Genomic DNA, 17,854 nt, shown 5'->3' with positions numbered 1-17,854 from the left:
CCATTAAATTAGCGAGGGAAACTTGATCAAGAGGTTTTGTTCTTTGTCTGGTATTCCCACAGACGGCGCCAATTGTACGGGAAAGAAATAAACCTTCTCGTATAATCCTGTTGATCAAGCCTGTGCTCCTCCGTACGACGTCGCTTTATTCCCTGAAAACACAAACGTGAGCTAGCCGGCGGGTGTGTGCCGGATACCTCTCCGATGCCTAAGTCAGCAAAATAGACAAATAGACAAAAACTCTGTGTATTCGAGAATCAAAGTTGCGTTACCCCTCCAAAGGTGATGTTGTGAGCTTTTATAGGTTCCGTGTGGCATAATCCTAGTAGGACTCTTACTCCTCCCTGTAGAGTCCTCCTAGGAACCACATTCTTGAAAGATAATGCTTATCTTTCAATACCCCCTCACTGTTTAAACCAAGTGAGATGGTTTTACCATGGTCGGGTCCCAATATAACCGAGGTAAGCATGGCCATGCTAAGCCGCAGAGTAGACCGAACTAAAGCCAATTCGGTTTCTTCCATTCACTACTCTTACCTTGGCTTCTCCTCTACAAATCATGGTGTGTTTAGACCGAGCTAAGAAATAGCAAGGTTTTGGCTGAGCTAATCGCAACATGCCACGACCCGGCTAACTCTGAGTGTGGTGACCGGCTGTCTGTAACACTCTCTTGGACCGGGATAACAACAAGGCCTTTTGGGGACCGGGCTAACGCCGAGGCCCTTTTTACTCCGCCCTTCTTACTGTGGCTTACAACGGCTCATTACCCAGCTCGGCCCAATTTATATATATAAATTACCCTCTCACTATTGGTGGGTTTTCTATTGCTGTTGCCATAACAAAACAGAAGGTTGACATACCCCTGGGCAGAGAGGTTGGTTAATATGCTCCTTTTAGTTTACCCTTCTACAAGTTTCAATAAAAATGGGTTTTTTTCGCAAAATATTGAGTTCGCTTTATAATGTTTCACTTACCCTAAAGAGAATATCGCAATATTCCAGTACATTATGATCTCTATTTCGGGAAATTCTTATGGACCCTGTGTACACATGATATACTTAACATGTATAACATTGAAGTTGCTAGTTTGTTGATTCAATTTCTTTAATGTCTATTTAGGCTTGATTCTAATAGGCATCCTAAATGTTAAGGTTACTCTTGTTGAGCTATCAAGACCGTCGCCAACCCTGCATTGGTAACACTGTGGTTGGGATAGATAGGACATTGCAAGAATTACTGCAAGATTGGCATCTTTTGATGAAATTCAAGCCCGGATGGATGGAATCATGTTTCAGAAATTGGATGGTGTTTCGAATTCCAATCCTTTCTTCACTTTGATAAGGACTACTTGAGTTCCCTCTGACCTCTTATATCTATCTATCCATGGTCTCAATTTTAGTTTTTTTTTTTTTTTTTTTTTTTTTTTTTTTTTTTTTTGTGTGTGTGTGTGTAGAAATTTAGAAGAGCTTACTGAAAATGTTACTATAATTTTGCACTTTATTTTTCTTTTTTCATTATCACTTTTTGTGAGAGAGTTACATGTTATTTGTTTATTGTTTATTGTTAATCTGTAGTAGATTATTTACAAATACCAAGCTATACTGAAGTCGGCAATAATTTAGCACCACATACCTCCCACCCCAACACCAATAAAAGAAAAATTACTCTAAAATAGGAAGAAATAAATTAGGAAAGAGTTTTCATTTAATATTACTTTATAATGTTTAACACTGAGTGATAAATTGAATTAATCCTAGTTGGGTAGCAAAACATTTTAAGCTGAGGGTGGTTATACCTACTAAATTAATTTTTAATTATTTTTTATTAATGGACACTGTATAAACTTCCAATCTAACTCTAGTAATAGATGCAGTTTCAACATTTGGTGATTAAATTGAAACAATTTTTTTTTTGGTAGTGAGAATCAAATTGACACAATTTAAATATTGACGATCAAATTGAAACATTTTTATACATTGGATTGGGGATTGAATTGACATAATTTAAACACTAAAGACCAAAATGATATAAAGCTCATATTTTGGGAACTAAAATATAATTGACTCATAAAATTATGACGCCTACTACAAAGATCTTTCATAAAATATTCTATTTGAATAATATATAAAGTGGGAAAAAATAAAACTTTAAAGTCCAAAATATTCTATTTGAACAATATAGAAAGTGGGAAAAAATAAAACTTTTAAGTCCAAAGTGAAAAGGTGAACATACTTAAAGGGAAAAAATATAATTTACTCATTTAGAACTTTCATTAAAAATCTTATTCAAAGTACAAAAAATTAAATAGATTTGATTGTGAAAAATATAGTAATACTTGGACATCTAATGATATTTGAATGCATATATTTCATTAAGAATTTTAGTAAGAGTTTTTGTTATTCTTTTTCTTTATTTTTTTATCTTTCACGTTCTCAATCCACCTATAATGGTTTATTCTTCTATAATTTTATAAAATTCTACCTCAAGCTTCACCCAATTATGATTCAAATCAAATTTTGACTGAAAAATAACTTACTACACGAGCAAATCATTGAACCATTACAACATGGGCGTTAGAACACAAAAGTACAAACAACCTCATGCTTATTCAAATTTTAATTGAAATAAAAAATACACTAAACCCTCCAAATTTTAATTGAAATATTAGACACGCTAAACCCTAGCCATTTTTCCTTACTAGAGTATTTTTTCCAAAGTAAGGTGAATTTTACCCTTCGTAATTTGATCTATGTGTGATTATCCTCTATGGTTTGTGGATTGAACAGTGAAATACGTTCTTGAACATAAGGGAATTACATGCTCATTTGTTAGGAGGTAAATTACACATGGGGCAAAACATAATTATCTACAATGATGAAAAATATAAGTAATTTGCACAATGAGACTATTCAACATCATTATGTACAATGGATACAATCTGATGCTCATGAAAAAAAACTTCAAGATAAAACCTGAGCTTAGAATACTTCACTGCACATGACGTGCTCTTTGGTAACTAGGTAGCTGCTTTCCTTGTTCCCCAATTTTTGTATCATCCTTACAAACCACACAAAGTGCATTGTTGTCATCCACAAACACCAATAGAAGATTTTCAACAACTTAAGTAGGTAGCCTTCCCACCAAGGCATTTTTATTCTCTGCAAATTGCTCAAACAAAACCTTCCATACTTTGCTGTGTGGGTGTACATACTCATATTCTTACAGATACTGGATCAAATGTGGGGGGTTGGGGGGGTTGTTGGTTGTTTCTCATTCATGCTTATTAGTATGGTGTGTATGAGAATGAGTAGCAAGGAGAGAGCATAAACAGACCAGTTGGTGCACGCGAGGACAGTTGTTGTAGGGAATTAAATAGCAATGCAGAATGCTGTGGCAGCAAAGAAGATAGCAAGTCACTATAAAGCTTGGGCTGTGATAGGTAACTCACTACAAAGAGGCAAAGGCTAGTGAGAATGCAAGAAAAAAAAAAGGCCAGTGAGAATGCAAGACAAAAAAAATTGGAGGAAGTTAGAGTAGTCAGGTTTGTATAAATTGGATGGCTATTTTGACAGATGAAGTTAAGCAAAATGCTATCATTAACTTAGGCCGATTGAGATGATGTTGAGCAACGACCAAAGAAATTGGTTGGCACTGCTGCTCCATCACTGCAGTCTTTAGGGTTTACGCAGCAGAAGGTGTAGTGGGAAAGCTAGGGAAGAATATTTGAGACAGAGCAACCAAAAAAGAAAAAGAAAAAGAAAAAAGAAGAGTAGAAAAATTACCTGGTATGTAGCTTATGGACAGTTCTCCTGTATGTAGAGGTCACTTGTGCAACTGGGGACAGCTAGACATTATTCTTGAGTGACTACTTCAGAGAAACTTCAACTTTTGTCACTTTAGAAACAAAACAGAATGTAATGAAACAGGACAACATCAACGGCAAAAAATAGACTTCAACATCACAGCTGAATTTCATTAGAACATACATAATCAACGTCTCGGTTCGTCAAACCTTGTTCCCTCTAAGAAGATGATTTATTCATGTGCCGTTTTAGTACCACCTCGGCAGCACTTAATTGTTCGAGAATCACATTTCTACCATAGAAAAGAAATTTTTAATTAACAAAGTTAAAATCCCTCATCTTGTTGGACAATACAGGTTTGTAGGAACGACTTGGATGTGAAACAAAAGTAAGAGGATGTCAACTTCGGGTACAAATCAATTGAGCCAAAGAGTTGTTTGGTCCAGAAAATCCCCATTCATAAGTCCAAGATAAACATCCCTTGTACAGTAATATGATTATACAAGTATATTTCAAATTACCAAGTTGTCAAGCAAAATGAAAAGTTCCATTCTTCACCCCTAACACTGTTGATGTTAACATAAAAAATAACCAAGGCACATATCCCCTAACTGTTAATGTTAATATAAAAAATACCCAAGCTACATAATAGCAGCTGATAAGAGGATGACTGGATCTTCACTAACAAACAATTTCCTTTAGCCATCAATACGCCTTAATTAGTTGAAGAATTTATGTTAGAAAAGCCAACTAACCTCACATTGCCTACAACAGAAAACATTATTGTCATGTAAGATTGATGATCCGCCATTTAACCAATAGAAAAATGCATTGCCACAGTCCAACCACCCTCAAGCTGATTCGAAATAAAAATTAGCATATGCTTGCTTCAGCCGCTTAGAATTCTCTATGTTGAAAGTAACAAATTTTCCAGTAATCTTAATTGTTCATATCAGCGATGAAACTGATATAGAGCCCAACAGAGTTACACTAAAAACAAGGCTTTTTAACAAGTTAAATAGAATATTATTGTCATGTAAGATTGATGATCCACCGTTTTTTTTTTTCTTTTGTATATTGGAGATTGACCATTTAACCAATAAAAAATGCATTGCCACAGTCCAACCACCCTCAAGCTGACTCAAAATAAAAATTAGCATCTGCTAGCTTCAACAGGTTAGAACTCTCTATGTTGAGAGTAACAGATTTTCCAGTAATCTTAATTGTTCATATCAGCGATGAAACTGACATAGAACCCAACAGAGTTACACTAAAAATAAGGCTTTTTAACAAGTTAAATAGCACACAAAGCAGTAAAATTGATGGTAATAAGCCTCTAAACAAGAAAAATGAAGTCCCTAGCTACTGGCATATCAGCATATAGTAACTGAATCTGAACTGGAATATTTTGTCCATCATATTAGTATAAGTTGAAGGGTCCACCTTTTTTTTTCTGTTAAGTTCAAGGATCTGTCATTGACAGTGTTTCATTTATCAACATCCTGCAACTGGAAATTTGAATTCATTTATATATTAAGTGGATAATGTATAGATAAAATCACTCACATGCTAGAGATAATTAGGATGCGAGAACTGTCTGAGTAGATATTACAGCTTCACCGCCATGCAAGTATACTATGAAGAAAGTCAAATTCCGTAGTTCATTGAAATATGCAGTCATCAATATTGAGCAAATGTTAAAGGATGCAAAATGACACAGAAGAACTAATATGAGTCACTGAGAATGATCAATACCTTTTAAGTGCTTGGCACCTCATATTATTTGCTTATGCAAGTTAATCAAGTACAATTATCCAGTGAAGTTGGTTGTCCTATTCCAGTAATAGCACTGAAGATCATTGCGACCAGCCAAGCGTTCATCACTTATCAGGCTTTTGAAGTTATTTTAGATGTTATCAATGAGAGATGTATATACCAAGTCATGTGAAAATCCAGATTAGAAGCAATGACAGTACTCATGAACATTTCATATGGCTTAAAGCACATTAGATGTTATCAATGAGAGATGTATCTACAAAATCAAGTGAAAATCCAGATTAGAAGCATTGACAGTACTCATGAACATTTCATACGGCTTAAAGCACATTTTGCAGAAAGGAGAATAAATAAGCCAGACGATGTGGAGGCAAGTTTGCTGCAAGGTAGAATTTCTCTGATATGACATACTCTTGAAAAAACTCACTGATATGAGCATGCAATTTTGTCTAATGGCGCACTCAAATTAACACTCAAATTAACTGATTCACAACATTGCCATTTTCGAAAGCTCTTCATTTGGCCTATTCTAGGGAATTAACATATTGAGCCTCTTTAACAATTAGATATGATGAATGCTTTACTCTGTGAAGACATAGAGGAAGAAGTATTTACAGATGTTCCACCTGGCTTTGAGGATTTCTCAGTTGATGGGAGTGTGCAAGCTTAAAAAGGCATTATATGAATTACAGTCTGCTAGAGCATGATTTGAGAGGTTTACTTGGGCTATGCTTAGATGTGGCGACAAACAGAGTCAAGATGACCATGAAAACAAGGTTACTGCACTCCTTGTGTATGTTGATGATATTTGATCTATAGAAAAGCAGAAGTTGAATAGCTATCTTACTAAGGAGTTTGAGATAAAAGACTTTGGTAACTTGAAGTACTTCTTGAGTACTGATGTTGCAACATCTCAAAGAGTGTGTTTATCTCACTAAGAACATATGTTTTGGACCTTCTTAAGGACAAAGTGTGCTTGGGTATAAAGCTATTGATACCATGTTGGAGCAGAATTGCATGTTAGGGGATGAAACTAAAGATTCATTTGACAGGGAGAGATATCAGAGGCTGGTTGGTAAGTTAATTTATCCATCTCATACTCACCTAGATATAAATTATGTTGTTAGTTAGCCTTGTGAGCCATTATGCATAATCCTATTGAATTGGATATTAGTTTATAGACTACTCCAATACTTCAAAAGAAAGAGTTCAATTTTTTACAATATTTGCATAATTTTAATGGCAAATATAGCATCCAGCCATGCAAACTGAGATTCAAGTAGCTTGGGTTACCAAATGAAAAATGAGATGTTATTCAAATGAAAAAACACTGTGAGATGCATCCATATTTATTATAATTCAGTTAGACATAGATGATGTTGCACAATGGAAGAAATGCTCTACAAATTTACAAGAAAACTAAATGCAACTAAGGTGGTGTTTGGGAAGGAAATTTTTTGATTTTTTTTTTGTTTTTTTTCACTAAAAGACAAATTGGTTACAAAACCAAAAAAAACAAATCCACACAAAATATCACATCAAACCCCATAATCATTTCACTTTTTCTCTCATAAACATCACATCCAATCACAGAAAAACCCAACTATCTTCCCAAACACAAAAAAAAATTTCTCCAATAATATCCTACAACTAAAAAAACCTACAAAAAAACTCACTTCCCAAACACCTACTAACACATTGTAAATCAACATAATCAAAAAGCAATGTTATGCAAATTTGAAGCATATATTTGAAATAATTAACTAGTGAATACAAGTTCAAGAAGCATACATACACATACAAAGCAGAAAACACAAACTTCAAGAACAGGACATGTATTTTGTACCTGTTATTCTATTTCATTATTCTTTGCTTATTTCTAATCCCTTCAAAGAGCAAAATGTAATCAACCTCAGTACCAAATTATAGCAGTTGCAAATGGTTGACACTAATGATTATCAATGACTAATATTTTAGTTCAAAAAATAAGGAATATTACACCATTCAATATATATACTTGTACGTGAAAACATACCAAAGTCATATCCCTAAACAAGTCAAGAAACCATCAACAAGAGATTCTCACTTAGGAAAGGGAAAAGAAATCCTGCAGCAAACTGATATTGCTAGTATAATTTATTTGACTTGCAATTTTCTACTAGTCATGACATTGAGAGTGAAAAGTTAAACCACTACAATAACAATACGAGGATCCATCATCAACCAATTTGTCAACAGACATTTCAACAGCGTTTCATGTTTGAACATGAGACACGTTTTAAAGATGTTGGCAAACGAATAAAAGCATTTGTACACATAACCCAACTGCAGAAACTTCATTGTTTGTTGGGGCTTTCTGTTAATACTTACAAATTGTGATACCAGTACCATGTTCATGTGAAGTACCAAATATATACTCAAAGATTATGTAGGAAGAAGAAGGAGCTGACCTTCAATAACAGATTCTAACTTGATTCTGAAAAGTGGTGACAACATGTGCAGTGGGATTTATTCCTTGAATTTTTTCCTCTTTTCTTTTGGATTTTTTCTTGTTTTGATAGAATTCATTTATTGAATATGCCCCATCACTATACCAAACCAAATTAAAATTAAGGCTTGTGTCCCATTCAAATGAGGTCGATTACATAAATCATTTTTCACCATTCTACTCGATCAATGTTATATACTTGATTAATTAAGTAAATTCACATGGATTACATAATATGCCAAAAGTACTCTTTCACTTGAGCCAACATATTTTGATTCTATAAATCATAGCACCTCCAACCAACCTCATCATGCTTAATAATAATCGAACCTAAATAATGAGAATGTTCACCAAAAATTGCATTAATAATATTGCTTTTGGGTTCACATGCACATTTCTTGTGAACAGTCAATGCAATCTCTTAGTTTCCAAAATTTATCATACAGTGAGTTGAAAAGGAAAGTAAACAAATGAATTTCAGACTCCATATCCTGAAAATTTTGGAAATGGGTGTTCCTACTATATCTAAGCAAGCAATTCAATTATATGCTATCCTTTACGCCATCACTAACAATGAGTGTGCATAATCATAAAGTAAAACTATTCTAATGACTTAATTGATGGAAGTAGTAATTCCAAAAAACAAGCCCATTTTACAAATAGCCAAAACTGTTAAGTTGAACACTCAACGTGCCGAAATAAGTCCCTTTCATTTCTTTTCATACCTTATCTTTTCATCTAATAAAAATAAAAATAAAAATAAAACCATCTTTTCATAATCATCCATATTTGTTTTGTCTGCTTCAATTTGGACTCACTTTCATGATCCAAATCGTATATTTCGTAGGCTTCACAGTAAAAATTATCCATACAAAAAATTAGATTTATCGGACAACTATAAACACAGAAACAAATCACGCTTTGTTTTACAAAATGAATGATTTAAGTTTACAATGTTGTTTGCTATTTTCATTTTATAACAAAATGTGATTTGTTTTTGTGTTTATAGATGTCCGATGAAATTGATTTTTTACATGAATGACTTTTATTATAGAACCTACAAAGTAAATGGTTCAGATCATTGATGTGAATTCGAATTTAGGCCTACAAGACAAGTATGGATGGGTGTGGAGAGATCTAAGTATAGAGAGGAGCTTATCCCCCTATTCCACTACTTTCCACCAATTACAATAATAGAAGGCACCACATGGATATATACTATCCGCATATAGATCTCTCTCATGGTGCACCACATCCACCTTATAATTAAAGAAGTAAATAATATAATTTTATATTTTTTGAGTTTAAATTAAAAAAAAAGTCATAACGAAACACTAAATGAGACATTATCAAAGATCTTAAAATAATGACATAATTAAAAAAGAAAATTAATCATAATTAAAAAAAAAATAACATAATTAAAAGTGCATATAATATGAGATGTGTATGATAGTATTCTTCAAAATTTCATGCCATATGTTTGGAGTCAGCTCACTTGAGTTTTCTGTACTACATCTGTACTTCTCTTTTTGGGGAAAATCACAGAACAGTGGTGTGGCAAGGAGAAGTATTTATAGCATAGGAGGAAAACTTTTCGGAATTTCATTTTATTTTAGTAGAATCTCACGTGCCTTCCAATGTTCTCTTTCTTCTGTCTTACTTTTCCATTAACATTCTCTCTCTCTTCCATAATCGCTTCATATCTTTCTTCTTTAGTTGACATTCTCTCTCCCTATATTTTGCACTTTTATTTTATTTTAATAAAAATGTGTAATTATTAATATAACATTTTGATTTTCATAAAACTAATATCATTTAAAGAGGTATGGATGAAATTAATATTAAGTATATAAAATTAAAAAGTTTTATAAAACAATTTAAAATTAAAACACTACATTATTTTGAAAAATTATGGCCACGTTTGGTTTTATTCTCTCAAATTTATTTCATAATTTTATTTTGAAAAAATAGAAATTAGTTTAATAAAAATAAATATCAAAACATAATTTTACACTCCAAAAAGATGAAACTATATAAAAATGATAGGTGCTTTCAAATTTTTCATTCTTGTTCACCAAACTAAATTTTAGATTTTTATAAAAAAAAAAAAATGAAAACAAGTTTCCGAAAACCAAATGTTTGGCCGACATGACTAAAATGAGATGTATGATTGAAGTTGACATCAATAAAACAGACATGCACCTTACAAATATAGGACTTTCAACCCACATACACAAACTTGCTCCCGTCTCCCACTTTTGTTCTTTATCCTCTCTTTTTTTCTTTGTCATTCTCTATGTCTCCTTCGCTTTCCAATGTTGACCATTACTCCCTCACCGATCATAACCGTTGCCCCCCCCCCCTTTCTCCAACCACGGTCAACACCAATCCCACCTTTCCCATCGCCCTTTATTTTTGTTTCTGATAAAATCAATTAGTCTACCAAGAACTTGCACTCCACATGGACATTACTTGCACCCCACACCGCCCTACGCACGGACTTGCGCCTCGTCTCCCACTTTTGCACTTTGTCCTCTCTATTTTTCTCTTTCATTCTCTCTGTCTCCTTCACTTTCCAATGCCGGCCACTGCTCTCTTGCCCTCCATAGCGGTGACAATGGTTGTGGAGGTTGGAGAAGGGATGGGTGATGGCTATGGAGGGCAATGGAGTAGTGATCGACATTGGAAAGTGAAAGAGACAAAGAGAATGAAGGTGAAAAAAAATAGAGAAGGACTGTTATGCAAATTTGAAGCATATATTTGAAACAATTAACTAGTGAATACAAGTTCAAGAAGCATACATACAAATACAAAAGAGAGAACATAAAGTTCAAGAACAGGACATGTATTGTGTACCTGCTATTCCATTTCATGCTTCTTTGCTTATTTCCAATCCCTTCAAAGAACAAAATGCAATTAACATCAGTACATATTAGAGCAGTTCCACATGGTTGACATTAATGATTAGCTGAAATTAACGACTAATAGTTTAGTTCAAAAAACAAGGAATTATACCATTCAATATATATATTTGTATTATAAAACTTATCAAAGTCATATCCATAAACAAGTCAGGAAGCCATCAACAAGCAATTCTCACTTGGGAAAGGGAAGAGAAATCATGCAACAAATAGATATTGCTAGTGTAATTTATTTAGCTTGTAATTTTCTACCAATCATGACATTGACATTGAAAAGTTAAACCACCATAATAACAATACAAGGATCCATCGTCCACCAATTTGTCAACAAACATTTCAACAGCATGTCAACATGAGAAACATTTAAAAAAATGTTGGCCCATGAATATTTTTTATTTTTTTATTTTTTTTTAACACCATTAGTGTTTAGTTACCAATTTTCTCAAAAGCCTAACCTATTAGGAAATGGGCCCAACAATATATATCAAGCTATCTAACAGCCTCTCTCAAGCGCAACCCCGTCTTGCACGTGGAGAAACAAACAGAGAACGAAACAGAAAGAGAAGCAAACAACAAAACAAAGAGGGAGAAACCAAACAGGGACAAAATACCAAATGTCAATTGAGAGACTTGAACCCAAGACCCCTCTTAACAAAAACTCTGATACCATGTTACATTACCAATTTTTTTCAAAAGCTTAAACTATTAGGAAATGGACCCAACAATGTATATCAAGCTATCTAACAACTAAATGACAACAAAGTGCATTAACGACCGTCATCTTCACCACAAAAGAATCTTTAACAAGAAATTTAAGATTATCCTATTGTTTTGATGTGGCGTTGTTTTTGTATTCTAGAAGAAGTCTTAGCATAAACTTCATTGCTTTTTGAGGCTTTTTGTTAATACTTACAAATTGTGATACCAGAACCATTTTCACATGAAATACCAATTACCTAGTCAAATTATTACAGGAAGAAGAAGGAGCTGGCCTTCAATAAAAGATTCTCCAACATAGTTTCACATCATCTTGAAAAGTGGTGACGATATGTGCAATGGGATTTGTTCCTTGGATTTTTCCCCTTTTCTTCTGGATTTTTTTCTTGTTTTGATAGAATTCATTTATTGAATATGCCCCATCACAAAAATTAAACCAAATCAAAGCTAAATTTTATGTCCCATTCAAGTGTTGTTGGCTACACAAATCATTTTTCTATCAATGATTTTATGCTTAGTTAAATAAGTAAATTCATAGGAATCACATAATATGTCAATATGTTGTCACATGCTCTTCCACTTGAACCCAATCTATTTCGATCCTATGAATCAAAGCACCTCCAACCCCACATCATGCTTATTAATAATCGAACTTAAGTAACAAAAATGTTCACTACTTGTTTTCCATCACCAAATTGCATTAATAATATTGCTTTTGGGATCAAATGCACATTTCTCGTGAACAGTCGATGCGATCTCTTAGTTTCCACAATTTATCATTCAGTGAATTGAAGAGGGAAAATAAACAATTGAATTTCAGATCCTGAAAATTTTGCAAATGGGAGTTCCTGTGCAATTCAATCATATGCTAGCCCTTACACATTCACTATCAATGAGCATAATCAAAAAAATGAAACTATACTAATAATTGATGGAATGGAAGTAATTCCAATAAACAAAGCCATTTTACAAACAGTACAAAACTCCAAATCCTATGCATGCAAGTTTAAGTACTACTAGTCCTGCATTAACAGTGGCCACAAACATATATAAATATTATATGTGACCAAAAGCAGTCAATAATAATTAAAATTAATATCCATAAAAATGCAACCTGAATGACAATCTTGTGCTACAGGATTAGCATTAGGGGTTCAGAGCGGTGGAGGGGAATTGCAGATGGAAATGGCAAGCAATGAAAGAGCATATACGACGCAGGAAATGAGCTTGAGCCAGAGAGGGAAAGAGACAGTGATGGCCACAAAGAAAGCGGTAACTCCACAGAGTAGTCCAGCGTGTTCAAGCAAGCGGCCTAGTTTTGGGTATTTGGCAACGATGTATTTAGCAACAATGAGAAAAGCGAGTGCAAACACCATTAAGAGACACAGCAATTGGAAGGTTATAGGGTAGTGTTTACGAGCCTGGACGGATCGGAAGGCGATTTCAAAAGCTGCTGTGAAGCAGAACGCTACAACTAGCTTCGGCAATTCTAGGTCTTGTTGCTGAGCATTGCGTGGAATTACTGGTTCAGGCGGGGCATCAAGAGGAGGAGGAGCTTGGGCTAGCGATTCAGAAGGCTCGGCGGCAGCATAAAGAGGATGGGGAACTTGAACTACTGCTTCAGGCAGCGGCGGCGGCGGAACATGAAGAGCAGATTCAGGCGGCGGCACCGCCATAACCGGAGGGAGTTGAACAACTGTTTCAGACGGATTCATTTCCGACACTCTCACAAAATGCATACGGTGTTGGTGTGGATTATTAGATTTGTCAAGGGAGGTATATATAAGCGGTGTTTGGGAAGATCTCTAATTAGAGTTGCACTGCAGCAGCTGAGCTGACGCACATATAAAAACAACAAGGTGGTGTTTGGAAAGTTTGTGTTAGGATTTTTTTTTGATTTTTTTCACTAAAAGACAAAGTTTTTATAAAATTAAAAAAAAATAAATCCAAACAAAATATCACATTCAATTCTATAATTATTTTATTTTTTCTCTCACAAACATCACATCTAATCACAAAAAAAACCTAACTATCTTTTCAAATACTAAAAAAAATTAATCCAATAATATCTTCCAATTAAAAAAACTTATATAAAAACTCAGTTTCTAAACGCCCACAATCATAGGGCTTGAATGTGAAATGACTTTCCAAGGCAAAGCCATAAGCGATCCTATGTCATGACTTTCCAAGCCAAAGCTATAAGCGATCCTATGTCATGACTTTCCAAGTGCTTTTTGTCTTCAACATTACTATTAAAAATGATAATTGTTTTGCCTCCTACATCACTACTTTTGTGCTTTTTGTCTTCAACATTACTACTTTTAAAAATGATAATTGTTTTGCCTCCTACATCACTACTTTTAAAAATGATAATTGTAAGTCATGACATAGGATCATTAGGATAAAAGTAGTAATGCGCTTGGGAAGTCATGACATAGGATCGTTATGAGAAAAAGTGATGTTGGATATAAAAGCGCTTGGGAAGCCCAAGCCGGTCCTAAGATTTACGGAGTTTGAAGTCGATAATTAATTAATAAATTTTTGAGATTTTTCACAATTTTTTTTTTTTTTGAATGAAAAAAAAAATTTGAAAGTAAATGATAAAAGATTTATGTCAAAATCATAAAAAATACTTAGCATTATATTACAACAACTAATAAATATTACTTGATCCTCACTCTTTTTACATTTTTAGAAGTAAATAAATCAATAATACTTGCATAATCTAGTTTTTTTTTACTTTTTGTAAAATCATTTTCAATGGATGACAATGCTAATTATTTTAACCCGGTCTTTCAATGTTTTAATATATCAATTTATTTTAAATTAATTTGGGTCTTCCTTAATTTTTTTTTTTGGACTTAAAATATACTTAATATATTACACTAAACTATAATAGGAGAGGCACCTTTTTGGATCTATTTTCAATGGATAATAATACTAATTTTTTTGAATGGGCCATTTAATTTTTTAATTGGTCAATTTATTTTAAGTTAGTTTGGGCTTTATTTAATTTTTTTTTAACTTAAAATATACCTAATATATTACACTAAACTATAATATGAGGGGCCCTCTATTTTAAGTCTATTTTGAGGGATCCTACACCATGGTCTTGTGGGCCTATGCCCAGGGCCGACCTTGGGAAAGTCATGACAGAGGCTCATTCGGAGAAAAAGTGATGTTGGATATAAAAGCGCTTGGGAAGTCATGACAGAGGCTATTTTAGCCTCATCCAGGATAGGAGACTCTAAGGGTGTGTTTGTTTAAACGGATTGGATAAGAGGAGATTGTAATCTATCGGACTGTTAGTTCCAAGATACATTGTCCCCGGACTATTTGGTTGGATTAGATTTGTATCCTATGTTTGTTTAGTCATAGGATTAGATGTCTGGATTGGACTATTTTTAGTGAATCCAATATTTGATTAGACGGATTGGATAATGATAAATGTTCAAAAGACAATTTTACCCTTATAATTTATAATTTTTATTTAATATATAATTTTAAATTAACGACAATAAAAAATAATTTTATTTAATATATAAATTAAATTTTCAACAACACTAAAAAAATTTAATTTATAAGGCCATAATTTATTATTTTCAATTAAATTAAATTTATAATTTATAATTTATATTTTTTATTTAATATATAATTTTAAATTAACGACAATAAAAAATAATTTTATTTAATATATAAATTAAATTTTCAACAACACTAAAAAAATTTAATTTATAAGGCCATAATTTATAATTTATTATTTTTAAATAAATTTAATTTATAATTTATATTTTTTATTTAATATATAATTTCAAATTAACAACACTAAAAAAATAATTTTATTTAATATGTAAATTTAATTTTTTAACAACACTAAAAAAATTTAATTTATAAGGCCATAATTTATAATTTATTATTTTTAATTAAATTTAATTTATAATTTATAATTTAAATTTTTTATTTAATATATAATTTTAAATTAACAATACTAAAAAAATAATTTATAAATGTTCAAAAGACTATTTTACCCTTTTCTAATTGTTTGCTAAGTAATAGCATAAGGGTAAAATGAACATTTCACACATTAATCTCATGGAATACTAATCCCATGAAAATAATCCCACCCCCCATAGGATAGGATAGTCCCACAAATATGGGACTAATAGTCGTCCGGAGCAAAACTTTTGAAACAAATAATGGACTATTAGTCCGGTGCGACTAATAGTCCAATCACACACCCTAATCCTTTAAAACAAGCACACCCTAAGGGAACAACACCAAAGCGCTTGGGAAGTCAGATCAGAGGCTATTTTAGCCTCATTGAGACTCTAACGCTGTGTTTAGTTAGGGGATTTGGGGAGAGATTTAGAAAGGAAAAGGGAAAAGGGAAAAGGTGAGTGAAACTAGGTGAAATATAAGCATATTTTATTCACATTTCACCTACCTTTTCCATTTCCCTTTTCAAATCCGTCCTCAAATCCCCGAACCAAACACAGCATAAGGGAAAAACACCAAAGCGCTGTAATGATAGAGACTTTAAGAGCATTTGTAATGATAGAGACTCTAAGAGCATCTTTGTTTAGATGGATTGAATTAGGTTGGATTAACATTTCTTTGACTAATAGTTTTAGGATTACGAATCTCTTTAGATTGTGTATCTTGTCCTATGTTTGAATTGAGTTAGAATTATAAGAAGAGACTAATATTCTAGACTTTGGCTTAGTCCTTCAATTTATATCACACCCTCCTCTGTGAGATTAGATAGTCTATCATATGTGGGATACCATATCCGGATGGATTGTTAGTCCGTACTTTAGTTATTTAACCAAATATCGGATTAATAATTTTATTGGACTATTAATTCAATTTCAAACTCATATCCATCTAAACAAACATGACCTAAGGGAAAAAACACCAAAGCTTGAGTAATGATGGACTTCAGGAAAAAACACCAAAGCTTAAACAATAATGATAGAGACTTTAAAATAACATAAATAGAGACTCTAAAATAACATAAAACCGGCCGGCAATACATAAAAACAAGAAAGTAAAATGACCTTTTGAAAGACTCACAAATCAACTCTGTAGTCCATCACAAATTGTGAACCATTAGATTAATTCAATCCAAAGGCTAGAAATCTGTATAACAACTAAGGGGCAATGAGGAGAATAGGAAATTTCGGGGAGAAATCTATTAAAACAAGCATGAGTGTCTCATCTCAGCTTTACTTTTTGGGGAAAATCATATACCACCATCACAAGGTTTACTTTTTGGAAAAAATCAGGTAGCGTTTGGTAGAGTTTTAAAATTATAATTTGATAGTAGAATTATATTTTGAGTTTGTGAGTTTTAAAATTATCATTTGAGTGTGGAAAATTTGTTTTGTTATAAGTTTTGAATTGAGTTTGAAATGAATGATGTGACATATGATATTTGATTAAAAAATTTACACCTCATAACCAAACACAAAACTCAAAATTCTATTCAAAACCCATAAAAAAATTTTAAAAAATTTCCAAAATATTTTTTATTTAAAATATAAAAAAAATCAAATACTGTTACGGTCAACCGGCCGAAAGTTTGGGAAATGTCCGTATAGACGTGTTTTGAAAAATGGATGTGAAATCAATTTTTGAAAGCATCAACTAAATACAACATTAAAGTAATCGATAGAACTATAATTCCAGAATTCCACCAAACAGAGACGCCGACTGTCATATGAAAATAAAACAAGCATACTAGGAAAATTGCTAAGAAAAGAATGGGGAGAAGAGGATTCTAACATCATGTTGTGGTGGATGAGGAACTTCCTTTTCTGTGGTTTGGATTGGTAAATATTACCGTATCAATTTAATGCTTGTTTTATTTTCATTTGACTGATTGATGCTATTCTATTTGAATTTAAAAATTATATCAGTAGGTTTAATTAAAATTTTAATTATTATTATATTTTAATATGAATTTATTAATAAAAATAATACATATTGAATATGTATATGCCTCTCCTTCATACTTTCTCTCCTTATATTTATCCTTGAGAGGGAGATTAATGATATGGAATTGGGCCGGACAGATTTGGGCCGGAAGAGTTGTGCCGGACAGATTTGGGCCGGACAGAGTTGTGCCAGACAGATTTGGGCCGAACAGGT

General features: G+C 32.8%; 3 protein-coding genes across 15 annotated transcripts in view; 1 reads left to right on the top strand and 2 right to left on the bottom strand.

Annotated features, from left to right (window-relative positions):
• Positions 1-1,213, top strand: part of LOC114270837 (serine protease SPPA, chloroplastic) — a 122,344-nt gene extending 121,131 nt beyond the window's left edge. The window contains exon 8 of the mRNA XM_082909860.1: positions 1,151-1,213. Within this exon, the coding sequence (XP_082765986.1) occupies positions 1,151-1,198 (48 nt within the window). The 3' untranslated portion in view covers positions 1,199-1,213. The remainder of the gene's footprint in view (positions 1-1,150) is intronic.
• The window catches only part of LOC114270844 (uncharacterized), a 124,339-nt gene extending 110,830 nt beyond the window's left edge, over positions 1-13,509 (bottom strand). For 11 of the 12 annotated variants that reach the window (XR_014357151.1, XR_014357153.1, XR_014357155.1 and 8 more), the window contains exon 1: positions 13,122-13,456. Coding sequence is in view for 2 of the 12 variants with exons in the window: in XM_082909892.1 (XP_082766018.1) it covers positions 13,122-13,443 (322 nt within the window). In the remaining 10 variants the exon portion in view is untranslated. Of the gene's footprint in view, positions 1-2,797; positions 10,963-12,818; positions 13,017-13,121 lie in introns of those variants that run through there. The other variant, XM_028212468.2, reaches the window with a different exon arrangement.
• Positions 1-17,854, bottom strand: part of LOC114270840 (uncharacterized) — a 221,071-nt gene that overhangs the window by 110,830 nt on the left and 92,387 nt on the right. The window contains exon 6 of one of the 2 annotated variants that reach the window (XM_082909887.1): positions 2,798-4,557. The exons of the other annotated variant lie outside the window; for it this stretch is intronic. The gene's annotated coding sequence lies outside the window, so the exon portion shown is untranslated. Of the gene's footprint in view, positions 1-2,797; positions 4,558-17,854 lie in introns of those variants that run through there. 2 annotated transcript variants of the gene reach the window in all.

This window comes from Camellia sinensis, chromosome 15 (assembly GCF_055761805.1).
Source record: "Camellia sinensis isolate YWXY chromosome 15, ASM5576180v1, whole genome shotgun sequence".
In the NCBI taxonomy this organism is placed as follows: Eukaryota; Viridiplantae; Streptophyta; class Magnoliopsida; order Ericales; family Theaceae; genus Camellia; species Camellia sinensis.
Note: the sequence above shows the minus strand (reverse complement) of the source record. Positions and strands in the feature narration are given on the sequence as shown.